The 27,782-nt window shown below is 43.3% G+C and overlaps 5 protein-coding genes across 10 annotated transcripts; 4 read left to right on the plus strand and 1 right to left on the minus strand.

Annotated features, from left to right (window-relative positions):
• The first annotated feature begins 676 nt into the window (after window positions 1–676).
• Window positions 677–1,956, plus strand: LOC124204778 (glycine, alanine and asparagine-rich protein-like). The gene is made up of 3 exons (XM_046601989.1): window positions 677–792; window positions 894–973; window positions 1,051–1,956. Exons 1-3 carry the CDS (start codon window positions 762–764, stop codon window positions 1,756–1,758), a joined length of 819 nt encoding a protein of 272 aa, XP_046457945.1. The 5' UTR covers window positions 677–761; the 3' UTR covers window positions 1,759–1,956.
• A 92-nt stretch (window positions 1,957–2,048) lies between these two features.
• On the minus strand, window positions 2,049–5,463 carry LOC124204770. The gene is made up of 2 exons (XM_046601978.1): window positions 5,059–5,463; window positions 2,049–4,917 (listed from the first exon to the last, which is right to left on the minus strand). Exon 2 carries the CDS (start codon window positions 4,424–4,426, stop codon window positions 2,165–2,167), a length of 2,262 nt encoding a protein of 753 aa, XP_046457934.1. The 5' UTR covers window positions 4,427–4,917; window positions 5,059–5,463; the 3' UTR covers window positions 2,049–2,164.
• A 258-nt stretch (window positions 5,464–5,721) lies between these two features.
• Window positions 5,722–13,827, plus strand: LOC124204786 (pancreas transcription factor 1 subunit alpha-like). 3 transcript variants are annotated; one of them, XM_046601997.1, is made up of 6 exons: window positions 5,722–5,976; window positions 6,191–6,291; window positions 6,504–6,727; window positions 9,950–11,858; window positions 12,448–12,583; window positions 13,623–13,827. In XM_046601997.1, the coding sequence occupies exons 4-6, from the start codon at window positions 11,412–11,414 to the stop codon at window positions 13,811–13,813; spliced, it is 774 nt and encodes a 257-aa protein (XP_046457953.1). In that variant the 5' UTR covers window positions 5,722–5,976; window positions 6,191–6,291; window positions 6,504–6,727; window positions 9,950–11,411; the 3' UTR covers window positions 13,814–13,827. The 3 variants fall into 3 exon arrangements, with proteins under 3 accessions (XP_046457953.1, XP_046457961.1, XP_046457969.1); XM_046602005.1 differs by having other exon boundaries at window positions 10,189–11,858; XM_046602013.1 differs by lacking the exons at window positions 5,722–5,976; window positions 6,191–6,291; window positions 6,504–6,727 and having other exon boundaries at window positions 6,767–11,858.
• Window positions 13,828–15,147: 1,320 nt separating this feature from the next.
• LOC124203853 (heme-binding protein 2-like) lies at window positions 15,148–16,564 on the plus strand. Its single transcript, XM_046600725.1, has 3 exons — window positions 15,148–15,588; window positions 15,678–16,009; window positions 16,093–16,564. The coding sequence occupies exons 1-3, from the start codon at window positions 15,502–15,504 to the stop codon at window positions 16,340–16,342; spliced, it is 669 nt and encodes a 222-aa protein (XP_046456681.1). The 5' UTR covers window positions 15,148–15,501; the 3' UTR covers window positions 16,343–16,564.
• Window positions 16,565–16,662: 98 nt separating this feature from the next.
• LOC124203828 lies at window positions 16,663–24,054 on the plus strand. Of its 4 annotated transcripts, XM_046600720.1 has the most exons (8): window positions 16,671–16,830; window positions 16,894–18,230; window positions 18,303–18,404; window positions 18,623–18,639; window positions 22,820–22,882; window positions 22,948–23,258; window positions 23,330–23,524; window positions 23,600–23,826. In XM_046600720.1, exons 1-7 carry the CDS (start codon window positions 16,805–16,807, stop codon window positions 23,520–23,522), a joined length of 2,049 nt encoding a protein of 682 aa, XP_046456676.1. In that variant the 5' UTR covers window positions 16,671–16,804; the 3' UTR covers window positions 23,523–23,524; window positions 23,600–23,826. The 4 variants fall into 4 exon arrangements, with proteins under 4 accessions (XP_046456669.1, XP_046456676.1, XP_046456661.1 ...); XM_046600713.1 differs by lacking the exon at window positions 23,330–23,524 and having other exon boundaries at window positions 16,663–16,830; window positions 18,318–18,404; window positions 23,600–24,054; XM_046600705.1 differs by lacking the exon at window positions 23,330–23,524 and having other exon boundaries at window positions 16,672–16,830; window positions 23,600–24,054.
• Window positions 24,055–27,782: the final 3,728 nt, after the last annotated feature.

A 27,782-nucleotide genomic window follows, 5' to 3' on the forward strand; every position in this document is an offset into this window, starting at 1 on the left:
GTGACTTCTTTGATTCCGTGAATGAAAAGTGCACGTCCATGAGAAAGTCGCCTTGCGCCTTATTATATTGCTAAATCGCTGTATATTAGGTAATAGACAATTAACTGTTTTTTCCGGGTTTTTTTTTGGATTTCTGCTGACGTTTGGAGTTAACAGGGCGTGCAGTCTATGCAGACGTAACGCCATTTTATCGGCTGGAAACTTTGATCGAACGCTCTTTTATCCTATTATTAGGCACCTCATTCATTGTGAAATTCGAGCGATGACAACGAATTGGATGGCAGTTGACGATCTCCGGGTTTCTTCGGGGTGAAGACAAAAAAGTCTATACTTCCGTCTATTGAACACGGAAAAGAGAAATTGCGTTATATTGGACGGTATAATAGAACGGCAAAAGAGATCACGAATTCACGGTGGTGTTTCCTAACTATATCGCGAGTGAAATTGAATTACAGCTCTAAATTAGTACATGGATGTGCTACTACCCACTTTCTTTTTCTAAAGGCTTCCCTGTCAGTCAGTTCAATTTTATTGAAAGAATATTCCATCTTCTTTGCGCGGTTGTAATAAAGGCCTCCCCTTTTCTTTTTTAATAATGGCAGCTATGCATAACGATTCCGTTCGGCTATAGTGTTGACTGCAACAAATGGTAGACTATTTAAGATTGGAATAGCGACGAAAATGACCATCAGTCGCCTTTTGGTGAGCTTATTGCACAGTGTTCGACGTCTATTAGACACCAATCGCAAATCTATTGAAAAATGAGGATCGCTATTTGCTTCATGATTTTCGGTAAGGCTTTTTCACAATTTTTTCTTGAAATTTATTATCTAAGGATTTTTGAGATGGAAGTTGAACAGCATTATAAGGATTTTGTGTATTCGACGTTTTAGGTTTCGTAGCCGTTCTTCACGCATCTGCTATTAAAGAAGCTGAATCATCTGACAAGTCTAAAATCGACGAGCCAGCTCGTGTAAGTCTTGCGCTCATTAGCACAAGGTTAATCAGATTCGATTAAATTGTGGAAATTTTGTCAATGCTAATCATCAGGAAAAACGTGGATTTGCAAGCGGTGGTGGTGGTGGATATGGAGGCGGAGGAGGATATGGCGGAGGAGCCGGAGGAGGAGCTGGAGGATATGGAGTAGGTTATGGTGGAGCTGCAGCTATCGCCCAGGAAGCCGCCAACGCCGCAAAAGCTGCCCAGAACGCCCAAGCCGGAGCTGCTTCTCAGGCCGCCCAACAAGCGCAAGCGAGTCTCGCAGCCCAGGCTGTCCAGGCTGCCCAACAAGCTCAGGCCGTAGTAGCGGCCAAACAAGCCCAGGCTGCCCAGATTTCCCAGGCCGCCCAAGCCGCTCAAGCCGCTGCATTCGCCGAATCTGCCCAGGCTGCTCAAGCTGCTCAGGCCGTTCAGGCTGCCGAAGCCACCAAAGTCCAGGCTTTGCAACAAGCCCAAGCTATTGCCGCTGCCGCCAAGGCCGCTCAGTCTCACGCCGCCCAAGCTGTCGCTTCCCTACAAGCCGCCCAGGCACAACAGGCGTCTCAGGCCCAGATGGCCTATCAAGCCCAAGCCAACGCCCAAGCTTTGGCTTACAAGCAACAGGCTTCATTGGCCGATCTCGCCGCTGCCCAGCAAGCGGCCAACAAGGCGTACTCGGCCGCTCAGGCCGCTCAAGCCACAGCTGTCGGTGGTGGTGGTAGCTACGGTGGATTCGGTGGAGGATATGGTGGCGGCCATGGAGGATGTCCTGCCTGTTAATCATTGACTGAAACTGACTAACAAGATCTATTTTACCTTATTTTAACCTTGGAAAAATTTAATTTCCAATAACCATGTTGATTTTTTCATCTAAATTCTATCCACGCGAAGATTGTAGATCAATCTACCAATGATATTTTTTCCTTCATAACAGTAGCTTGTGTGATATAAGCTTCAAATACACTACTAAAAAGTGAATAATTCTATCTTGATTTTTAAAAATAAATCCTACAATATATTAAATGAATCAAATGAAAAGACAAATAAAAGTAGTACAATAATAACTTGTGTTTAAAAGAAATGTATTGAAATCAACTGACGGAAACAGTGCTGACCAAAACTGAAAGAAAACAGCTGAGAAATTTAATCTTGGAAATTCTTGACAATAATTCCAATCGGCGTCTTATTAAATTATTGACTGAAGAAAGTGGCGTAGAGCGGGCGGAACCTGGTCCTCGTCGAATAGAATTCCACTTTTGTGCAAGACTTGAGAAGCCAAACACCTCAGAGACGGTGGCGGGACGTAGTTGATGATAAATTGAAGGTCAGGATCGGGATGGCCCTGACTGGCGAGTTGACTTTGCCATTGCTGGAAGAGCATCAAGGGTGTCCAGTTGCTTTGGTTCAATTGCTGCTGGTCAATGCGGGCCCCGTATTCCAGCAGCAGCCAAGATTGGGCAATAACGCTGTCACGATTCATGGCCAGCAAGTGGAGGGGAGTCGATCCGTACAGGTTGGCGGCGTTGGGATCGGCTCCGAGTCCAAGGATCAACCGGGTCACAGACAGAAGCAGCTGCGAATCCTCGGCCCGAGTAATAGTCGGCTCTTCCTCGTCGCCATGGTTACTCATCACTTCCACAAATTCCGCGTCGTCACGTTCGTCCGACCACATCTGAGCATCTCGGTGATGGGCACACGACGGACATCCGCTCACGTCAGTGCTGTAGTCGTAGTCGTATGGATCAATGACTTCATCCTCCGACAAATTAGAAACGTCGTCGTCACGCACATTTTGGCTCTCATCACCATCAGCAGGGCTAATATCAGGGCTGTCAATCAAGTCGCCGCCAGCGTCAGCATCACAGTCGCTACTGCTGTCCAGGTCGCTCTCATCATTGTAGTTGCTCCAGTCAAATTCGCTGTTGTCGTCTAGCCCATCATCACTGTGGCCATAGCTGCCGGTGAGTGAGCCGGACACTTGGCTCCCGGAGTCGCTGCTGCTGCTGCTGCTGTCGTCATTGTCATCCATGTCTTGAGGAATTTCAGCGACCAGCATGTGACCGAGACTCGTCAGATTGCAAATGGTGTGCAGGAGATTCTGATTGGCGTTTCCCCACCGGTGATCCTTGGCGATGAAGAGCGACAGACTGCGCTCAAACTGTTGGCGATCCTGGTGGCTCCATTGTGGCGTCATCTCGCTGGCCCAGAAAATCAGTTCGACGATGAAACCGGCCAGACTGACCAGAGTGTTGGGGTAGATGTTCTCGAGTCTGCGATTTGCCTGCAGATGGGACATGTAACTGCAAGCGAAATCGAAGGTGGCCATCAGACTGGCAAACGGGAATTCTTCCTGGCCGGCCGGCTTCTTCTGTCGTAGATGGGCGACACTTTTCGTCATGATGTCCAAGGCCCAGTTGACTATACGACTCGTCTTCCATCCCTTCCACTCGAGTCCTTGCTCCGATTGCTGCAGAAAGAGCCTCAACGCGCGGATGATGGCCTCGCCGCTCTGCTCTTGCTGGCCGAAGGAATAGACGGAAGCGCATCGGCACAAGTAGGTGAGATTAAAGATGTGCGGACCATCAGGATGCACCATGTCCAGCACTCGCTGGCTGACCAAAAGTCCCTGGGTGAAGAGCTCGAAGGTGTTGCTGGAGAGCTGCTCCAGTTGTTCCAATGTGGTAAACTCGGACGTCAAGCCGAAAGCCAGGCCAGCTTCTGATGGAAGAATAGTTTTGGGTAGATCCGGCTCGTCAGCCGCTGTCGAGTGACGAAGATGCAGGGCTGCTCTCCAGTACTTGAGGCCGTTTTGCGGGGCTGGATGCGTTTCGTAAAAGTAAAAATTGACTGCGCCCATCAGTTCCAGAATGTTGATCTTCTCTTGTCGGCCGTTGGGACTGGAGACGATGGAATCGATCATTGGGTCGGTTTGATGTGATCTCACTTCCGCGGTAAGGAGGTAGGCGGCAATGTCCAGCTCTCCGCAAACGATAGCCGCGTACAGTGCTGGGACGTCCAGGTATTCGACGCCACCGCACACGAATCGTCCGATTTGCACGATGGGAACGTCCAGTTTGTCAACCAAGAATTGAACCATTTCCAAATTTCCCAGCTGGATGGCCACCAGCAGCGGCGTCTGCCCGTGTTCGTTGTACGATGTCGACAATTCGGTGGTCACTGCCGGCCCGTGGGTTTGCAGAATGTCAGTCACATCTTGACTGGATCCTCCGGTTACAGCCTGGAAAAATGCCTCGCAGTCCTCGTAAGTGATGAGCTGGGGATCCGTTGAAGGGAGTGGATACGAGGCTGGTGGCGTATAATTTGCCGGGACACGCCTCAACACTTTTCGCCATTTCTTGATCATTTCCATCGGATAATCTTCGTCGGACCAAAATCTTCGCCAAATCTTTCGCCAAACCATTTTGACTTTCTCACGAGATTCCTCCATCTTGTTTGCACAGGTTAAAGACAAGTTACGTTATATCTAGAAGAACACAGTTAAGATAAACGATGGGATCCTTCAGATTTTCGATCCTTTTTATATCAACGGGAAGAGCCAGTTTTTGTTGGCAAGTCGACCTCCTCCTGCAATTACGATGATATCTCGAAAATGTGCCAACCGATTAACTTGAATTTTTTGGCGTTGAATACGTTTTAATTTTTCAAATATTAACCAACAGTTTTATTTCATGCAGAGTAATACAATTTAATTTGATAATCGTTTCAATTCAACGTTATAGTTGAGTTGACTGGCGCCGATCGGTGTAGTTTGCAATGTGGCCGCTTGGTGGGTGAATTGCGCAACGGCAATTAGGGCAGTGTGTCGCAACACATGTTGCACAACATGTTGCGTCACATTGTGTCACAATACATTTGGAATTTCGACCACCATCAGAATTGATCCATTTGTGTAGTTACAGGTAGGTTGTTTTCCTGTTGCTGAAGATATCAAAATAACAAGTCACAAGTAACAATAATGATTTGACAGATCAAAATACCGAGAAATACAGCTAGACTAATAACAATTTACAAGAACTTCCTTGTTAAATAATTGCACATAGTACGATTTTACTTGCTCACCTGTTTCTTTTTTCCACAACAACATGTACAGCACCATGGACATGAGATCACAAATGCCGCCATGCATGCAAAAATAAGTTCGTGATCCATAGTGCAAAGTTGAATACTTGGTTGAATAGGTCACGCTGTCAAACTTGATATTATACTGACTTGTTTTCTTCACTGGAATCAGGCAAATAAGTCTAATTAGCTGCGTTATTACTATAACTAGAAGTTTTTCACTCATTTTTTGGGGTGAGTATTAGAGTTGAGACCGAAGCGGCTGTTGCGCTTCGGTACCACGCCGCCTAGGATGCCAACCGTGACGCACGGAAGGCTGATTGATTCGTATAATATCCCTAACCACATACCTCATCTTTTGTCATCATAGTGAAAACCCATCAGAGACCCAATTCCGTCAACCGTCAACCGAGACCACATTTATTCAAACCGCTTCTTTTAGATTCTAACACAACTACACAAGTTAACAGAGCAATTTATTAAAGCCATAAGCATTAAACACATACACGTTATAAGTTGCACAAAGCAGGGGAATTCCGAATCTGGTTCTAGTTTGATTTTGCGATCCATAACATGTGTCGGCTTGTTCTAAAACATATGTCGATTTTTATCATTTCGTCTATCGATATCTTAAAGACTAATTAGAATATTACTGTCGTCTGCTACTCTGCTTTCTTTCGTTTTCGTTTACATTTTTTACAATAAATTAGAAAATTACAAGTTCAAAAAGGCCTTAAAAGAGACGAAGTTTTGCAGATATTAAAGATAACGGAAAGATCTCTTTGTTTTGGAAACGTGGCAGCACGAAAAATAGCAGGACAAATAAAATTACAAAAATGTGGTGGTCGTTGCAGCTCTAGCTCTAGCTGGCCGTGTCTCTATAGAATCGCTTATTACACACTTCATGCTGTAAAGCAGGTAAATAAAACCAAGAATATGAATAGAACGAGTAACCTGAGCCCCGGTCAAATCCGGGGAACTTTGGTCATTCATTAGGTCTAACATTAGTCATTTAAACTTGTTCCAAGTGTGTGAAATGTTAGTTCATGACTAGCATTTGGCATGTAAGCCCCCTGTCATCATGCATGGAAGTTTGTTTCCGCACCATGTATCAACCTTTTTCTTTGTGCAGATTTCCAGCCTGAGCTAGACATCATAACAATATGATATGCAAGTTTTCCTTGGTTTTTGTTGTGACCTATTGTCAGCTACAATCTCAGCATCATCGCTTGGGTAATAAGTTTTGTTACTTTTTTTAACCTCTGTGACCTGCTAGATATTTGAATGATGTATGATTTTGTACAGAAGCTGTGTGTTACATGAAAACCCCCAATTCTAATGTTCATTAATAATACGGGTTTACCCACCATCTCATTTTCAACTTTTCCTTACTGTTATTGTTTCTGTGAATGTTTTTCGTGACCCAGTTTCTATTTTTTGTTTAGATAAAAAGCAGGATCCTGTTTGCATTTGGAGAAACTACCCATGTCGGGCGATTCATCTGGTTTCCCCTTTCTTTAAATGTCCTAGTGTACACCCATGCGAGTGTGGGGGTATTCACGAGGACTCCCTTTTTTCCTGTCTCATCCGCCTGGTGGATTCAACTCTTTCGAGATCAGCAGAGAACTGAGCAACTGTGAATGCCTGGCCGTATTTCCCAGGCTTTAAGGTAGGAAAAATCTTATCTCCATTCTTCCGCATTCTTCCTTTTTGACTAAACTTGGTAGCGTTGATTATCAATCGGGGTATACGGTATCGTGGTACGGAGTACCATTATTCCTGGCTATGCTGCCGTTGACTGGAACTCTTTTGCTCTTGCCTTTTTTGTTGAATCAGTAAGGGCTCATTCAATAACTCATTTGTCGAACTGTAGATCAGGCTTGTTTTGTACCTCACAACTTTGTGGGCCCCCAACTTTGTAGCAAACAATCGAATTAAAAACATATTTGAACTTGAAAGACTTTCAAGGAAAGTGCAGCTAGAGAATTGTTTGACCAAGCACCTCCTCGTTATATCCTGTTTTATTATTTCCACCACTTGAGTGACTAACGTTCTTTCTACATTGAAAGTGGAGAAGGAAAGTAAAAATTAAACCGTTGCCAATTGTCACCGTAAAAAGATAACAAAAATTGAATTCGTAATCAGACAAAAATCTCAAGAGTTATCTCAAATTATCTGTAAAACTTGTTTTGTGGGCATTTCCACGAGCCTGTTCGTTATTGTTTTCCTCGACATTTTGGCAGCAGCTTCAGCTTCGCTGATAACGGCAGCTTGGAGAATGGAGAGCAGCTACAAAACCTGCAGAAACCAAATGTTGTAAAACAGAAAGATTTCAGTTTACGATTGAAAAAGAAAAAAATAAGATTCCAACATTACTAGCTAATAATCGTATTAAAATGAGTTTGTTTTTGCCAAATTCACCCAAGACTATGAGATAACGAAGAGTAAGTTTCATCTTGCTGAAATGAGATTGGAAGGTTCGATTTTGCTGAGTGATTGTCGAACACTGGTAATACTATTTTTGGAATATCACTCTTCCGCAGCTCTTGGTGGTTCTTTTTCTCTTTCTATCATTGCGACGATGGCGGCTATGTAGCCTACGGCTGGTTTAGCGACAAATCGATTGCGGGACTACTCGGATGGGAACCGGAACATGTGCCGCCCGCCCTGTTTTTCCCTTTCTATATAGTCATCGGCTTGGACGCTCTTATTCGGCTCGCTGGCTCTCCCGCCGTCAGCTGACAGCCTTCTCACGCAGCGTCGTTCGCGGGAATTATATATAAAGAAAAGAAGTAAAAGAAAAAAAGGTATATATAAAAAATATAGAGACAAACAAAGATGGCCGCTCCTGCAAAATATCAAGGAAAACTATCCGTTTAATAATAAATTCAATCATTTCATCGAGGCAATTAAACGAATCAAATTCAACGCTTCGCTATAGAATAGTTGAACCGTCGAAATGAGCAAAAAGGAGTGTGGGGGGACGGACGAAATCGAGTTGAGTGGAGTTTGAAAAGGGCCGCCAGCGATAATCTGCGATTGTGTGTTGAAGAAGAGAGAGAGGGAAACCCTATAGCGTCAATCCAAATAGAGAGGGATGAACAAGAGCAAGAGGGCTGCAGCTGCTGCTATCCATTATGTACAGCACAGCATCGGGACTTAAATGCGCCGCGAGGACCCGCTTTTTATTATAATATTATAGAATGCGGTCACCGTTTAACTTCCATTATATTCTCCCGACACACAGCGCACACAAGAAAATTCGGAAATAAAATCAAAGTGAAAAGTTTCAAATCACTTGAAGCTGTTTGTCGAACCCCCCCAATCCTGTCAATCAAAAATCTCCCCCCACTCACTATTCTTTAAATCCCTCTGAATTACCGTATCTGAAATTCATTCCTAAACTTTTGTATCGACGAAAATTATAAGCTCATTATAATACACACACATTTCGATTTCGATAGAACAAAATGGCGGACCGAACGAACTTGTGTGCCGACCTCAAAAAATCTAAATCTCCGATAAAAATCGAATACGTCGGTCATCTTTTGTTGCCTATCGGTCGGCCGCTCCCACATTTTTGCGGCTTTCTTGTATTTTCCTCATCGAGAAAAAACAAAACGTTGTACACTAGAGAGAGATAAGATAAAATGCCGGACAGCAGCAGCAACTAGCAGCGGCTCGGAGCTCCTTTATATTCTCCCGCTTGCGTCTTTTTATGATGTCAGCCGAACGAGAGATCACACACAAGAATTATTATTTCTCTCTCTGTATGTTATAACAATAGAAAACGTTATTGGGTTTTTTCTCTCTACTGTCGTATATAGGTGGAGCCATCTTATGTTATAGCCCAGGCTGATAGATATAGGACTCAATTCTGTGTGCCCAGGCTCGAGAGGTTTATTGCGGTTGAGTAGACTTTTTGGACTTTTTTCTCCCCCTTGGATTAATACAAAAAATCGTTCGCTGTATGTTTATAAAAAAATATAAGAATTAAGATCAGATCAACTGAATCAGCTGTGCTCTAGGCCCGGTAGAAAATGATATTTTCCACTGGGGTGGTCTTATTTCTCTCTCCCGTTCAGAAAAATGATTTGTTTGTTATTTTTGTGTGGGGGGTAACATTCATAAGGATTTCCGTATGGGGAGTGAACGTACAGTAAGCAATTAATTGTTTGTCCTGACTGGTTAAACAAGAGAGAGAAAAAAGAGGGAGAGTATAGAGACAACAAAAAAGAAAAAGTGAACTCTTGTGTGTACCTCACACCTGGAGCCAAGGGAAAACACACACACAATTATTATTGTCACCCTCAGGACTGGCACAACTGTTGCCTATACATGACTCACATGTGTGTGTGTGTGTAACCAAGGCATAATGTTACACCGTCGGTCAAACATTCGCCCATATATCTACTGGGACAGCAGCACATCAGCGTGCGCTGCCAATGCGCTGAATTATTGAAAGAATTTATCCAGAGACGGGAATCGCATGTCGAGCTCATCTCCGCCAGACGGATATCGATACAACTCTGTTTTTTTAAATGGACACATAGAGGTAGGGGGGAAGATGTATTCATAAAACACACGAGATACATGTCATCTGTTCAAAAACCCCCAAACATGGACGGGCGCCGTCACGATATGCATTCTGGTTCCCCCCTAATATGGATCGAAAGAAAACTTGTATCAGTAAAATGCCATCTCGATATATACTATTCATCACATCTCTAAGCTCTTTTTTGGATTTGAACGATTCGGGACTTAGAGTGTTAGATATATTTACAGCTGTGGGCGATGATATCTCCCGATTGCTATCTCGACACAAAAAATCGAATTTCTCGTCGGGTTAAATCGAACGTGTTTTGGTGGCGGTTCTTATTATATGTAACAGGACAGCGATATGATCGTAACAGCTTCATCGATGGTCTCTCTGCTGCAATCAACAACACTATTATATACAAGTCGCGGCCCATGGTGGTGTGTATTAGAGGAGAAGCGATTGGTTCCGCTCCATTCACGCCAGGCGGGCCGGGTGCTGCTGCTGGAACATGCACGTGTTATTCCCCCCTCTTGTACTATTCAATTCACCAAAGTATTTTTTTTTATTCCATCGTCGATGATGGGCAAAAGGTGATGCTGATTCGATTCGTCACAGCGGTCTCTGGATCGCTCCTATTCTCTATGATATTATAGGCCGTCAAAATGTCTATCCATCAAGCAACCAGCCTTTTTCCCCCCGTTCCGTCGTGTACATCGACACGCCTATCAAATTGCGCATTTGTCTTGGCGCCATTATTCACGCCGACTGACTTTGACTGCCTGTTGTGTCCTATCCTATATGTACTGCAGTTTGTTGCCTATTGTGTCCTATAGAAACTTTTGGCCATAGTCTATACACTCTCAAACTGAGAGAGAGAGACGTGGTGTTGCGTTATTCATTCAATACAAAAGGGAGAGTCCGAAATCGACAGGTTATATAAGCTGATGCGCATTTCTATATTTTTTCTTCCCCCCAATGTTCGTGTCAAGATGAGATCATCGGCACTGATGACGTCGTAAATGAACTTGGAATTTTGGCTGTTTTTTTTTTTCGGTGAATCACGCCGCTCCATCTGCGGAAGAAAGAAAAACGAACGAGATGACGAGGTGGAAGCCAGAGCACACATCTCTCATTTGGATATATAGACCAATTTGCATACCAGCAATAATGTACTACTTGACTGACCTTCGTTCGAAATTAAGCCTCGGGCGATTATTAAAACAGATTTTATGGTGGCAAAACTCAAACGTCGAATCACTTTTCTTATATCCTCCGTAAAGTAAAGAGAAGAAAATTGAGCTCATCGATTGAAATTGAAATTCATTCGATGATGTAAGCGGGGTGAAGTTTTCCCGTCGAATATGATTGGCTGCTGTGGGTCGTCGGGGGATGAAATAGCTCACGGTGATTGGTCGCCGTCTCGGCGCACGCTCTACTATCACACACTCACGCCCAGTGTGTGTGTGTATCTCTACACAGTAGTTAACAGGGAAATAAAGTACGGACCCGCCCAGCCTCAACCCCCGGCGTCACCACACACACTCCGTCGAAAAGGTGGGGGTGGAGAGTTACAAGCCGTACACGTTTGATGTGTCATTTGGAGAGAGAGGGAAAAAGGAGGAGTAGATATTATGTACAGCAGAGAACGACGTCCGGCATTTAAAGGCTTGTTTGTCCGGCACGTGCCAGTCACACTCCAGCCATTGACACCGTCAGTCGGCCTACATAACCGTTCGACATCTAAATCCGGAATTCCTCCAGGAATTATACAAGAACCCCAGTGAAATAGTCAAAGAAAAAGAGGCGGGAAAAAATGAATTTCGATTTAGAATCAGTTAACCGGCAGTTTTTGATCGAGTCGTCGGCCTCGGCGTCGCACTGCCTGGCCGATTTCACGGCCGATTCGTCGACTTTCTACGACGAATCGTGCGGGACCCGCTCGCCGTCGGACGATTCGGAATTGATGAGCGGGAGCGACGCCGAGTCGGCCTATTCCTCGTCGCCGGACCAGCGGAGCAGCGACAGCGGGACCGGAGGAGCTTCGTCCTCTTCGCTGCTGCGGACGGCCAATTCCAGCAGCGGCGTCGGCAGCAGCAGCAGCCGCTCTTGGCGTCGCAAGCGACGCTGCGGCCACCAGCAGGTCCACCAGCGGCAGGCAGCCAATTTGCGGGAGCGTCGCCGCATGCAGTCCATCAACGACGCCTTCGAGGGCCTACGGACCCACATCCCCACTTTGCCCTACGAGAAACGGCTGTCAAAGGTACCAAGAACTTTAAACATTCCATCGCAGAATAAAAGGCGCCGTTATGGCGTGTTGCGCCCGGCCTGATAGTGGCCCTAATCTCTTGGTTCTTTGATGCCCCTGTCGGTTGATGGCTGGGCGATCAGGCGGCCCAGCACCTTATTGTCCAGTTTCGAAATTGAGTTTGGTCCGACTTTGTCGGGAGATAATACGGAAGCTAAACTCTGGTGAAAGAAACACGCCGACCGCGATTGATAAATTGATAATCGCCCAGTTCTTTTGTGTGTCGGGGTTTTTTCTCTTCAACTGATTGCTGCTGCTGCGGTCGGCGGGAGAAAAAAACAAAACAAATCGTCCAATATTTACCTAATTCCCTTCGCCGACATTGTTGACTCTATCGCCGCTGTAGACAACTTGAAACAGTAGAGGTTATTTAGCTGTCTTTTGTTTCTGACCAGTTGGGGGGACTCTTGTCGTCTATATTTGGAAATGGCCGTTTTGAAAATCTTTTGCGTACCTGTAGTCTCTGGTGCTGATGTTGTATTTTTAACTTATTCCTTTCGTTTTTTTGGTTTCTTTGTGGTGCGCGGTATATTTATTGTATTAGGTGGACACGCTGCGTTTGGCCATTGGCTATATTGGTTTTCTTGCCGAGTTGGTGGCTAACGACCGACACCCCACCGACGTCCTTCAGAACGCCGTACCTGAGCCGCCGAAAAAGATCTTCATTAGCTCAACTAAAGGTGAGCGATGCCATCCTGGTTGGATTGTATTTTTCGGACCTTGTTTGCGCCCTGTCACATCCCCCGCTGAGCTTCCATATGCAAAATAACTTTTGAACAACGACAAATTTCAACCTTGGTCCCGCTTGCTATGGTCCACAGCAGTAATAATAAGTGGCAGAGGATAATTGGTATGTAGGCCCCCGGCTTCTATAATTAGACTACAAACAGTGCAGATAAATTCTAGACTTGTTATAAGGCTCGGACATTTTTCTAATTGCTAAACATTTCTGTTGTAAATAACGAGATATAAGCAGCGTAGGGGGTTACAGGGATCGACTGCTAATATTCCAGCAGTTTTTTTATTTTAAATTTGAATGACATTTTCATGAATTCCATTTCTATTATATTCTCGAGGACTTGACCCTATAAACCGAGTGGGGTAGTTAAATAGCCCTTGAATCATCGCTCGACTTGAGTCTATAAATGTTCGCATCGTACACGGGGCAGGTGTCTTTTTTTTTTATATTCATAACTCGTCCCAAAAACTCCAAAGCACAACAGCACTCGAAAATCGAATCAAACGAATATTGTCCCCCCTTTTCTCTTTTATTTATTTATTTATTTCTGTGCTGGGGACGAGAGCTATTGTGTCAACCCATGGATGATGGTTGCCAATTGATGTGGGGGGACAAAATATGAACAAAAAAAAACACGACAAAATAAAAAGGGGGAAAGACCCGCTGTTGAAGAGAAGAGAGAAAGAGAACAATAGACTATTGCGTGAAGAGCTCTCCTCATTTCCGGGTTGGTCATCCTCTACGGTGCTCATCTTTTTCAGTGGTTTACCTATACATACTATATTCACGTCATAATTCCCCTAAATATCTAAATGGGTTTTTTTCCCACCTGGTGGTTTGTGAAATCGATTCATCTTTTTCGGTTATAGATGACTGGACTTGCGTCCGCGCAATTTATTTTCAGAATTTGACAGACAAAATTTTTGATTTTTAAAATTTTTAAAATGTATGGAAATTTATTTTTATTTTTTTGGAAACAGATGTGCAACATCACGGGGTGGTGTCCGTGGCCTCAGTCCATTCAATATCGTGGTCATCGGAGAAGGAGAACGCCAGCGCTTCGCATCCGGGTGGCGTCATGGTGGCTAAACTTTGGACGCCAGAAGATCCGCGTTCACTCCGCACGCACCAAGAAAGCGGCGGCGGCGGTCCGTTCGCTCAAGCGAATTGAATAAATCAAGAATTTAAAAAAAAAACAGGAAAATTTATTTGATTTGTTGTTGTCTTTTTTTTATATATTCCTACCTCTTTTTCTGTGAAACAATTCGACACCTGCGCTCTGTATAGCTGTGAAATCATTTGGTTTCGATTTTTATTCCGCAATTTTCCCCATCATTTCTAGTCACACGATCCTCCTCCTACACCCCGCCAATAAACGAAGCCCAAAGTTATAAAAATATCCGCGCATGTTACATAGAAAACATGTAGACGCGACAATTTGCTGTGCGTGTAAATATAATATACTATATAACCATTCGAGATGATTTATCGCTTCTATCTACACTTTCACGCGTTACGGAAGAGGATTACTACACGAGTTGAACGCTGGAAAAGAGGAGGAAGGGGGAGGCATCACCATCGTCGCATGTGCAGGATCGATCCTTTCCTGACGCAAAAGCGCCAGGTGATGAGATTCCCACGGCGGGGTTCTGCTGCTGCATCAATAGTTTCTCCAGCCCCTTTCAACTCGTCGCTTTAAGCGTTTCGTATATTTTTTCCTTTTACTTTTTCTTATTCAGTTGTCAGGGAAGATGATGGCCTTTATTGATCGACGCTCGATCCTGGTGAGTTTGTAAAACTTTAATTATTATTTTCCGTTTGTTACTTGATGTCTTTTGAATTTCGAATGTTTGCGCCTATTTGAATTTGCTGGGTCGAGTCGCTGTGGACATCTACCGATGAGAAATCGAAGCTGTTGATGGGAGACGGGCGGCGATCGAATCCGATGGAAAATCAATGGATGTGATTGATCCGAATCACATTCTAATTTTAAAAATTCGGCCACCGCCAGCGGAGAGAGACGATCGATCACGACGACCGTGTTCTTCTTCCTTCAAGAGACTTTTCATCGGTTTTTCTTATTTTTAAATAAAGGTGGGATCGAGTACGCACTCGTCGCGTTGCGCTTCCCATCTCCTCGCCAAGATCAAGACGCTCTAGCCATCGATTTTACCCTCCAACAGCAGCAGCAGCAGATATGAATTGATTTTCATTTTTTTGTTCTCCAATCGATGGCAGGGAGACACACACACGACGCGTAGTACATGACATCGCCTCATTTTGTTAATGAGCGGCGAGTTTGCCGCTCACTCTTTCCATCTTGTTTGTTGCGGCTAATAACAACAGGAAATCGTGTTTCCTCCCTCTCTACCAAAAAAAGAACAGAAGAAGTTGCGTTATTATTGCATGGGGGGCGACTTGTTTCATTACCGAATTGATGAGCGTGAGACAAGACGGCGCATGCCCACTCGACCAGAAATAAGAAAAGATTTTTTTTTGGGGGGTTCGGGAGGATGTACTATATGTGCATCAATCTGTTGACAGAGCCAAGTGAATTCTCCGTTGCCAGGGTAGCGCCGGGCCCCAAAAAAAGGACATCACGCGCGGCGGCCGCGCATCAATTACCCATCGCCCGCGTGTGTGTGCTGTGGGGGCCCCCCGCCCGAACGGTCCCCCACCCGCGGTTGTTCAGCCAACAGCAGCAGCACAGCAGCACAGCAGCCACCGCACACACCTAAACACAACTTTTTGCCTCCGTTGAGCGGAAGGTAGCACTTGTGGTATTGTCTTCGTCTCATCCGTCCGGTTGCTGGTTGCGTCTTGGAGAAATTTTATTCCGCAGCAACCTCATCGCTCGTCATGTCCAGCCTCTTTGAGCGAATTAAAAGTGCCATTCCCAGCGACGGGCTGCAAATCGCACCTTACAAAGTCATCCGCCAAGTCCAGGTATTTTGTTTTTGCAGCAATCAAATGTCCGTCTGCTGTATTTATCTGGCGAACTGATTTGAATTTGAATGATGACGTCAATCCGTAAGGATTACGAAGAGCGGATTTATCCGCCGCAGACGTGGGTGAGAACTTCGATGCGGAACAACTCGCGGGAGGACTGCACCTATCCGATGTTCTGGAAATTATTCAATTACATTTCGGGGCAGAACGGGCGGCAATTGAAAATCCCCATGACGGCGCCAGTGTCCGTTCTAGTCCAGCCGGACGACGACCAATGCGGCGGAGCGGCTGCCGGTGACCTCCAGATCACCTTTACCATGGCCTTTTACATTCCCCCACCGTTCGACCAAGATCCTCCCGAACCCAACGAATCGAGCGTCACCATTGAATATCGGCCGGAATTACGGATTTTCGTCAGGTTTGGTCTAAATAATTTACTTTATCGATTTGCTCCATCGATTTTATTTGTTTTTCCTTTTTTTGCTTTTTATTTGTTTGAAGGACTTATGGGGGTTTCACGAACGACCGCATAGACCAGGAGGAGCGTTGCCACCTGCTCGCCTCTCTCACGACAGAAGACAGAGAAATGGTGCAGCAGAGCCAGCCGGGGTCCGTTCACTATTGCGCTGGATACGATCCGCCTTTGAAACTCTTTTTCCGCCGTAACGAAATCTGGCTGCCCATCATTCAGCCGGGACTGACTGGCGTCAATAATCAGTCTGACGGCATCACGACCATTTTGACCCCTTAGATCGAAAAAAATAAAAATACAAAATGATCATTCGTCTATTCACAAAAATAAAAAACGAACAAATAATGTTATTAAAATTGATGCACAAAATTATAAATTGACAATGTCGCCCCTATCAATCAATTGCGATTTCGTGTGTCCCATTTGAACTTATATAAAACTTCAATACAGTCTGCACAGTACGTATAAATTTATACACACACGAGTGGATATTATGTACAGGCTACCAATCGAATCTTTTTAAAAATGCTGATGGCCAAGTTGTATCGGATAGTAACCAGATCTCGACTTATCTTTGATCTTGTACATGCCATCACATGTCCGTGAACTTTACGACGGGCAATAGTTTGCGTGTGTCTCTCCATCGATCGAGATTCGCCATATTGGTGTCAGTTGGATGTTTGAGTTTCAGTTAGTTGGTATTGCACATACTGTACATATCGCTCCTTCCAGCGCCGAAGGATGGATCCAAACCGGAATTCTTATAAGTAAGTTCATGTTTAGAAGCTTTGTTTTGTTTTTCTGTTATATCAAAGATTTTATTACATAAGGTGCTGGGCCTTTTTGTTGTTTTTACTCGTCGTCGAGTCGGCCGTCGTTAACGGAAAAGCGGATGCATCGAATTCCGGACTTCCGGTAGCTTTCGACACTGTGCCGCTTGGCGATTTTCACATCCGCACCTACGAGAAGGAACTTGGTTCTTTGAATCGATTCTACTTCGCCCCGTTGGCTCTGCTGGAGCACACGAGTGCCTCTAGCGGCCGTAATAACTTGACCGGCGAAAATCAGCTGGCCTTCCGCGTCGAGATGTGGACGGAAGAGCTGGTCCACGTCGTCAAAGAGCATCTGAGCAACGTGACTGGGCTGGACGTGGCCGAGAACAAAGTGAGCGTGTTGCCGTTCGAAAAAGTTTCGATGCGCTGCCGACGGTGCGGCAGCAGCGGGACGGGCCGGCCCGATAGCCATTGGCGATCCTTTTCGCACGGACCCAAACAGATGCAATTCCGGCTGGTCTGCCCCACCTTGGAAGAGTGTCGAGATCTCGGCCAACAAATGATTACCCATCCGGAGCAGTTCTCCTCGCAGCTGACGCTCTACTTCCAATTTGATCATAAAAGTTTGACGTCCGGGGGCTCCTTGAGACGCAAGTCCGCCTCCGTGTCCGGCGAGCACGTTTGGAACGGTCCAATTATGGCGGATTTGAATAGGAGATTTTCCAACTCTTCTTTCGCTTTGGTGACTGCCCAGGATCGCGCTAGGATCGTTTCCGAAGCTCTGGAAAATGTTCTGACGGATGTCGAGGTGTTGGAAGATTCCGACAATCTCGGACTGGAACCCGAGGACGAAACGCGTTTGCGGAGGATTTTGGAGAATCTCATCTTTGAAAATCACATCATTCCGCTGGAGGAAGATGACGAATCTTCGTGGAATTCTCTCTACTGGGACTACGAGAACGCCGGATCGGATGTGAGGCCAGACGTCATGGCCCGGAAACTCAACAAAATTTACCAGAACGCGGATGAGAAGGAGCGCAAGTGGATGGTTCAACAAGTGATGCAGGATGAGCCTTCCGGCCTGATGGCGTCGGCGAAAAATGTCGTCAGTGATGAGACACTTCGGGCTCTGACGAACGTCTTCCAAACTTCGCCATCACGTCTTTCGAGTAGGCTGGAAGAGAGCAGAAGAACTATCCAGTGGGAGAGAAATCATTTCGCTCCCAGGCTGACGAAATTGTACCGAATCAATTTGGACAAGCTGCGCAACAGTTTCAAGCCCGTGCGGAATATTCCCATCAAATATTCGGTCGTCGACTTGAAATTGGATCTAAACGTTCAACCGACAATGTCGCGAATTAATTTCGACAGAAAACCTCAAATTCCTAAATCCAGTAAAATATTTATTGATTTAGTAAAATTTATTATTGGGTGCTTAATTGTGTAATGATGTCCTCTTAAATTCGATAATTTTACGACAGCAGGAAATGAGGAAATTCAAGAACAATCGCAACCAGCGCCTACAAGTGACCCAACAGGAAATGAGGCCGGCCCTGGAATATTTCAAGGTAAGTTGCGAATTTTGGCCGCTAGCTGCCGCTTTCTCCTGTTGACAAGGTTGCTATGGGGATAGTGTTATTTAAATACACCCCGACTTACATAATTTAAAACAAATCGCGATGACAACATAAAACTTTCTAGTCGTTTCCTGTCAAACGACCTGTGGTTGTAGACTTACTCTGGACGAATAATCAGTTCTTGTCATTCTTCGCTATGGCACTGTCAGGTCTGTTCCAAACAATTCGCGGTGTTGGGAATTTATTGCATCCCAACAGTGATCGACATTATTGCTACTGTTAATTCTGTGTAATTTGTAGGGACCTCAACAGAGGGCCCCGATTTTACCCTCTCTTCCCATTCAATCTATTGTTCCCTACCCTACTCAACCCTAAACCAACTATTGAAATACCAAAATGCTGTATTATACGGCAGTGTGAAATATAAGGACGAACTAGCAACAACAAAGGTGTCATCTCTTATCTCAATCTTGGAAGTTGAACGGTCGACACCGCCAACAAGAGTTCCATTTCCAACATGGTCCTTCGAACCGGAGTTTTCTCCAACCAGTGTTAAGTTAGTTTCGCTCTATCACACTCAAATCTTTCTCTCGTTATCTCCTTTTGCTTAATCATTGCCGCCATTTATCAAAGAAAATTGTGTTTAATTATGGCAGGTCAGTCATTTATTAGAATCTTTTTCTCTCTCTCTGAGTTTAACTTGTTCTCAGGGGTCTAGTAAGCAAATAGATCCCTCTAAACAGTAAATTATTTTTCTTCTCTCTCTTGAATTAAAGCTAAAATATTTCCTCAAAGTTTCTTAAAATTAAAATAGGATTCCTAAATCATTTTTGAAGGGGGATTTCTTTTTTTGTCACGTAAATTATCATCGCCTAAGTTGATTATTCTCTCTTCCCTTTCAACAAATTTTTTTTTTTTGGGGGGATATTGCTTTCCAATATCTAAGATTGGGCAAACTTGGGAACTTCCCTACCTCTTTAACGTGTTCACCTCGTGTGAGCCTTAGGTTAAATTCCCTCTCTATCTCTTGATACGCCTCCCGGCATTGTAAAAACGAATCTCAGCTGATTGGGTTCACTGCCCGTTCTTTAAAAATGGGATAACGCGGGAATCTCTTTCCTTTCAAGAATTTTTTTTTGGGGGGGCTTGCTTCCCTACCTCTTAGATTGGGAAAACGCGGGAACTTCTCTAACCCTTCAATGAGTTCGCCTCGTGTGAGCCCCAGGGTGAAAAGACTTAAATAAATTATCGCTCTCTTTGCTATGGCCTTAGACCATTTCCCGAAAACAAATCTCTCTCATTTTTTGAATTAATTTGCATTGTTTGTTATTCAATCATTTGGGTAAATCTCTCTCTGTCTCAGAAGGCACAACGATCTCTCTAAATACGACAGAAAAATATTCTCTTTTTTGGGGGGCTAGGCCGGTTTCCCCTTTAAACTGGAAAAAACGCGGGAAAATTCTCTACCCTTTCAACGCGTTCGCCTCGTGTGCGCCTTAGGGTGATTAAAACTTGAATTTTTTTTCTCTCTCTCTATTTACAAAGGCCTTCCGCCATTTCGAAACAAATCTCGCGCTCTTACGCTCTTGCATTTTTTGTTTGCTTAAAGGGAAATCTTTCTCTTTTTCTGAGAAGGCACAAAGCGCCCTCTGAGCACAAAATTGGGAATTAGAAACCGCCGTCTTGCGGCAAAAACTCTTTAAATTCTCTTTCCTAAAAATTGTTATTATGCCGTTTGTGGGATTGTAAGGAGCTAGAAAATTACCCTAGCTCCAAAATCATTCAGTTTTTGCAGATATCTTCACATAAAGGAATTCAAAGAAAGTGGAAAAGACAGCAGAATTTAATTCGGCACCACGAATCTCCGAAGACCGAGCAGAACAACAAACAAAAAGGCTAATCAACTTAATCAAAACATTAATTTAAACTAATTATCTTCTTTTCGTACTCTCAGCAGCTCCTTAGGAGCCACCTCCAACTCACAATGGCTCCAAATTACGCAAGAACTTTAATTAAAAAGCATATCACCCGTATCATTAACCTCGTCGAAACGTACAAATCAACAGAAATGACGTTGGAAGCGTTTATCGAAGTCGAAAAATTAGAAAAAAAGCTAGATGGATTCTACAAAACTTATGAGATATTCTCAAAAAGGGTCCAGGCTGAAATGTACAAAGAAGGCGAAGACCAAGAAGAGATCAATGCAGACATCGACACCATGTACCAAACAATGGACGATGTTATTGTCGCCAAAATTCACATCTTAAAGAAAAAACGAAGAGAATGGTTAGACAAACTCGAAAAGGAAGCAGATGACGAAGAATGGGAGAAGGACAGAGAAAGAATGCTCCAAATTCTCCAACATCAGGCAGCAACCCAGGCAGCAAACCAGGCAGCAACCCAAGCACAACTCAATCGGGACATAATCAGTCAGGTGATCGCAGCCATCTCAACAGCCTTTTCAGTGCCCGTCGCTCCAGGAGATGTCAACTTATCACCAACAGCTTCTCAGGAGCCAGCTTCTCAAACAAATCCAGTAATAGAGTCAATTCTCAAAACCCTCTCAACATCTCAATTTGCAGCAGTATTAGTGCCAAACCCAACTCCACTAGAAGTGTCGTCGCTTACGACAACAAGCTGTAGTTTTCAAAACACCCCTTCATACCAGTCAAAAGAAAATATCCAGACGGAAGAAAAAGAGACTGGAACGGCCAGTCTCCCTCACCCACCGAAAAAAGGAGACTCACTCTCGGATTCTCCGGATGGGCCAGACGGATATCCCGACAAAAAAAGGTTTGAAAGGAACGAAATAAAAGAAAATAATTCCTTTGTTTCAAAGTTAGAAAACTCAGCAAATCTGGAAGGAGCAGAAAAAATCCCATCATCGAACGCGAAAAGTTGCTACAGCGACCAAAACGTCAAATCAGCCCAGTCAAAAGAAGTCCCGATGGAAAAGGAGCCTGGAACAGCCAGTCTCCAACAACGACCAAAAAAAGGGCTATCAATCTCAGATATTCCGGTCAAATCCAGTGGAAACAAAGACGAAAAAAGGTTTGAAGACGAGCTGAAAGCAACTAACCTCAAATTTGCAAACTTAGATGGTGTAGATGCAGTGGAGTCCAAAAATCTCTTGAGCTCCTCTAGCAACGAAAAAACTGCTTGCACACTCATTATTCAAGAAGCTCCAGCTACTCCGGCAGAAGCTCCTCGTCCTCTCATTATTCTAGAAGCTCCAGCTACTCCGGCAGAAGCTCCTGGTACTCTCAATCTTCAAAAAGCTCCAGCCAATCCGGCAGAAGCTCCTCACTCTCTTAGTCATCAAGAAACTCCTACTTATCAAGCAGAAGTTCCTGACACATTCAATTGTCTAAAAACTAAAGATTCAATTATTAGGATTCCGCCAGCCGGCTCCAAAGAAAAGGATATTCCTACCTTTCTTTTTTTCCCCTCGGGAAGGCCAGCTGCATCGCTGGAAACACTTAACTCTTTTCCGAGTCAACTTAAACAAACCAACTTCTCTTCTTCTGGAAATTTATCATCGTCGCCAGAAATCCAGGAAGCTTCGAAAGAAAATCCTCAAGAAGCCGCTGCATTTGTCAATTCAACAAACGTAGAAAGCAACCAAGAAATCATTCCGAAGTTCAGATCGCCGTGCAGTCAAGCAGCAATTCTTCCGGAATTGGCCAATCAACAAAACTCAATGAAACGGAAGCGCTTGGAGCCAGTAAAACCAGCTCCTAAACGCATCTCAAGGTTACCAAGTATAGAAGAACATCTCATCAACCAGTTGCTGTTCTCTTATTCGTTAACCCAGGTACCAAACAAAATCGTTTCACATCTTCTAAAAAATATTCTTGTGTTAAAGGACATTGAAGAAGATTCCAACACACACCAATCGGTATGGGATCCTGGTGGCAAACTTCCAAAGAGTCAGCCAACTCTCAATCGGAATCAAATGGAATGGACAATTAACTGAATCCGTAGCCAGTCAACGAAACAGCTCCTCGTAATCCAGGCCATCCGGCCATCCTTCTTCAACCGCATTCTCAGATCTCTAATCCAACGGATATCAAGTCGATCAGGATGTCGAGCCAATTGAACGGGCTCTACTGGGGAGTGTGTTGGGAATTTATTGCATCCCAACAGTGATCGACATTATTGCTACTGTTAATTCTGTGTAATTTGTAGGGACCTCAACAGAGGGCCCCGATTTTACCCTCTCTTCCCATTCAATCTATTGTTCCCTACCCTACTCAACCCTAAACCAACTATTGAAATACCAAAATGCTGTATTATACGGCAGTGTGAAATATAAGGACGAACTAGCAACAACAAAGGTGTCATCTCTTATCTCAATCTTGGAAGTTGAACGGTCGACACCGCCAACAAGAGTTCCATTTCCAACACGCGGGGCCATCACCGGCGGAGGCATAGAGACTGCTCCCTACACCGTTCTGAGAAAAGAAAAGGTATTTCCATTATCAGTTAAATATTTTAATTTATTTGTGCAATTTCATATGTGTGCGTTTACTAGGAATATGAGGAGAGGCTTTATCCAGCTCAGAAATGGGTGAAGACCCAAACAGAGAGCATCTCGAAAGATTCTGCTTCTTCTGCCATGTTCTGGAAGCTGTTCAACTACATTTCAGGCCAGAATGATAAGAAAACCAAAGTTCCCATGACTGCTCCAGTCTCTGTTTTCATTGAACCTGGATCTGGTCCCAACTGCGAAAGCACTTTCACTATGGCATTCTATGTTCCGGCTGCTTTTCAAGATGACACACCACAACCCACAGAAAGTGATGTGACGATTGAAGAATGTCCAGAGTTCAAGGTTCTAGCAAGGTAAACTATATCAAATTTGCCTTAGGTAATAGCTTCCTTCTGAGAGAATTCTTGTTCTGTCTTCTATTTAGAGCTTTTCAAGGCCCTTCTGATGAAACAGCTTTTGTGCAAGAGGCAGTTCTTTTCGGGGAATTGATTCAGTCAAACAAAGAAACTGGGGTTGATTTTGATACTTATTTTTCCGCGCAATATTATAATGGAGATCCCGGCTCTGTCGAGATCGAAGAAATATGGTTTAAAAAAGCGAATTCATTCCTAGTATAATTGTGTGTAATTTTTGTATACTCTCCAATTTATCAAGTGTCTACAAAATAATCTAATGATTTTTTTTTAAATTCTAGAACTTATGGGGGCTTTTCCAACGACCGCGTCACACAACAGGAACGTCAAAACCTGTTTGATTCTCTGGCTGAAGAGGATAAACAATTAGTCAACCAAACCGGACCATATTATTACGCTGGATACGATCCCCCATTCAAACTTTTTTATCGCCGCAACGAAGTATGGATGATTCCCCAATCTGAATTGAACTTGCCTCTTGATGCAGAATCCCAACAGCACACAACTGTCGCAAAGCCCATCAGCTCTTGCGACGAGAAAAATGAATCGGACAATTGAAGCAATTCCAAAAACTATTCAAAATTTAAAATTCTCTTAAAAAATTTCGTTCATTCTTTTCCGATCTTTGCAAAAATTCAATCTGGCTGGTTTTTGAGTAATGGTGTGTCCAATACTATATACGATACACAATTGTCGCTTTCATACGACAAAATAAATAAAGGGTTTCTGAAAATTATTTTTATTATTATTATCTTTTCGTTTAAATACATTCGAGAAATTATCGAGATGACGAGTTGCTGATTGTAATAATAAAGTAGAGGTATTTCCCTTCTTCCGGACGTTTTCTTCCAGTCACTTTTTTCACGTTCTTCTTCCGGTCATTTTTATTCCAGTCCCTTTATTCCATGCTCTTATTCCGGTCATTTCTTCCGGTCATTTATTTTACTTGAAAAACTGGTCACTGCACTTCCGAACAAAATTCCCTTTCTCCCTTCCCTTCCCTGTCGCTTACTTTTTCTTATTTTTTGAAAACATTATCGTTTATTTCTCTTTGGCCTTGTACCTTGTAGCCTTGGCTTTCGCCGCCGCTTTGGCTTTTTCTTTCACCAGGTTTTCTCTTTCAATATATCAGTGTTTTCTTTCATTTTATCATTCAATTTTTCTTTAGTAGCATCGGTTTTTTTCTTCACCGTATCCTTGGCTTTTCCTACCCGCCTTTCGGAACCATCTTTTGCCGTTTGTTTTACCTTGTGGGCAGCTTTTTTCAATTCTGTTTTCATTTTTTTCGCTAGTTTCTTGTCTCTTTGTTTTTAAGAAATTTGAAGCCGATCCTAAAATCCCTTTTCTGCTGCTTTTTTATTGTTGGAATCGGAGGCGTTGCATCAACGCGTGAACCTGATAGATCTATGATATCACTTGTCGCTGCCGGTCGCTGCCATGGAGACATCTTCGTCGTTTTGATCGTCCGCTTCTGGTACGTAGACATCTTCCTGTTGATGTACCGAGTCTGTTCCTGGCGCAATATTACTGCCGTTGTGGAACTAAATAAATTTTACTTTGCCCACTGCATATTCATCCTCATAGCAGCTCAAAGTAATTCTGGTTATTCATCACAAGCCGTATGCAATCCCGTGAAGAATGAAAGAATATCATTTACGAAATTGTTTGTTTGGTTCGCACGTAACTTCATAAAACAAGATATTTTCTTTCACCAAGATGCGATGGGAATGAAAAGACGGAACAATTCTTAAGTGGACTACTTTGGTCATTAATGAACCAGGTTTTTATTTGTCCGGCCTCTCCATCGAAATTTAAGATAAAGAGAAATTAAAATGTGACAAACACCTAAAAATGTAAGCCTTGATGCAATTATCTTCAAATAACTTTAAAAAGGCCATTGGGTGTCCGCCTTCGAGATTTGGAGGCCTGTTCTCCGCCTGTCCCAATAGTGAATACTGCGGGGCAACGACCCGCGTTTTCACACATTGCATTCATCTCAAAAATTCAATTGAACGTATGAATTCCTTATTATGAATACAAATAATCATTTCTCATTCTTAATAATTTCTCATTCATTTTACGCATCGATACAAACTATGAGGTAAAACGGTGCTGCGGGGCAATGCCCCGCGTTGATGCGTTCTCATGTTGCATTCGTCGCAACCATTAAATTTATTAAATTAGTAGTTAGTAAGATCACAAATAAACAATTAAACACCCACAGTCAAATTACAGCTAATAAATTCATAAATTCCCCTAGACTGTGTCATCAAACAATGTGTCAATCCCCAATTTACACTACGCTAGATGTCAGCACGCGAAGGACTTACTACAAAGTTGTTTAACGTCCGAAGTTGCGAAAGCGAAGAAAAAAAATGTGACACGAACTGGGTAATAGATAGAGGAAACTAGAGTCATCATGGTTACTGCGCTCAACGTTGAATCATGGTATAATAGGTTGAAAGGTACCTCCACTGGGCCCTTCCCGGTTGGGCCCGATTTTAGGACGTATGGTGGCGCTAGTTGATAGTGGAGTCGTAAGTCGTAACATGGGATAGATAGGAAATATCATCGTATTTTTTATTCTGTTGGAATTAAAGTAGGAAATTAAAGTTTTTCGATAATTGAATTTTTTTATTGTTAAAAATATTTGTATCAATGTGTTAAGTACAATATTTAAAAAAAATTAATTGTTGGGTTTTTTCGTTTTTCCATGATGAAGGGAGGGTATTAGCCGCTAGATGGCTTGCCGAAAAGTCTCCTTATCTCTGCTCCACCCTTCTCTACCGTTCTTCTTCATGATGCTTGCACAGACAAGAGAGGGGGCGCACTTTGTTTTCTTCCATAAGAGAGGCAAACTTTGTAACTGGATAGACCATGACATCTTCCAAAAGTTTAAATTTATTCCAGGCTGTATTTCAATTGTTGTCCGTCTTGTTTTGGTGACAGCCTGCAAAAACCAATGCAATGATGGCTTCGGTTAACACACTACCACGTTCAAGGTTCCAGTTTAGTAACTCATTCAACGGGAATAAAGACATTTCCTCCAATGTTGGGGGCCTCTATCGTGCTTATCCACGATATTAACATCAACACTCGCGCCAATCAGCAAAAAAATCACTTGAAACATTCGATCGTCCACGAGAACCTATTCACAAGATTTTTTTAGCAACATTGGATTGTTTTTTCCCCATTTTTTGTACAATGGCACATGAAGAGAAGAGAATTTAAGAATACATATATTATAAGGAAACATCCACAAATCCACTTACTCCTTGGACTCCTATTATTTGGAGGCATGTAGGGACTCAGGATCTCTTTCTTTCTTTTTGAGAAAGTAGCATTCGTCAAACTTAAACCTTTTTTCTTGCACACATTCCGTGAATTGCTTTTTTCTTTATTCTTCCAAATTCAATTTCTTTGTTTTCACTCGCGGTTTCTGAATAACACTTGGATCATGTAACCTAGGATTAGGATTTTTGGAATGATAATTACGATTACTTGGGTCACTAAAGACTCTGTTGCAGGACGAATTCTTTCCCCCAGTCTTCGTCATACAACGCTCTGGGATGCGTTATAATTCGACGCAAATCCTGAAAAGCGCCATATAGTCTCACATTTTGGACTTTTCGACTCTTAGCGAGTTCCAGCAGGCGATACTCGTACATGTCGACCTAGAGAGAACAAAAAAAAAATATTTAAGAATACATATATTATAAGGAAACATCCACAAATCCACTTACTCCTTGGACTCCTATTATTTGGAGGCATGTAGGGACTCAGGATCTCTTTCTTTCTTTTTGAGAAGCAGCATTCGTCAAACTTAAACCTTTTTTCTTGCACACATTCCGTTAATTGCTTTTTTCTTTATTCTTCCAAATTCCATTTCTTTGTTATCACTCGTGGTTTCTGAATAACACTTGGATCATGTAACCTAGGATTAGGATTTTTGGAATGATAATTACGATTATTTGTTGAAAACTTAAATAAAATTATGGAACAAATTATGTTTAATAGGTTATCACAGAGGGTTTTTTGAAAAAGTAGCACAGTTCGCGAAAGTCACAGCGCTCCAATGCATGAACTGTTTCTTAACAACATCACAGCAGACGAGGCATAGTTTGTGTTGTTGAGTTTCCATTTCTTCTTCGTGTTCGTCTTGTTAATTCTCGAAATTTTCAGGACTTGAATCTCGTTTAGCACGGATCATTTAGTGCTTCGCGGATCTGCAAGCCAAGTTTTGATCCATTGTAAGTGTAGGGATCAGCTTTATGATTGTTAATAGCAGTGGTCACCGACTCTCTTTCATTAAAGATGATTATGAACGTGCGAAAATGGAAATCGACGACCATTCGGCAAGACAGAATGACTCCACATGGCGAAAACATTTGCTTGATCGTAGTTTCTTGACATACAATTGGAACTTTCTTGACTATCAGATGCCGATTAATGTCAGGTTCGGCT

This window comes from Daphnia pulex, chromosome 2 (genome assembly GCF_021134715.1).
Source record: "Daphnia pulex isolate KAP4 chromosome 2, ASM2113471v1".
NCBI classification, from domain to species: Eukaryota; Metazoa; Arthropoda; class Branchiopoda; order Diplostraca; family Daphniidae; genus Daphnia; species Daphnia pulex.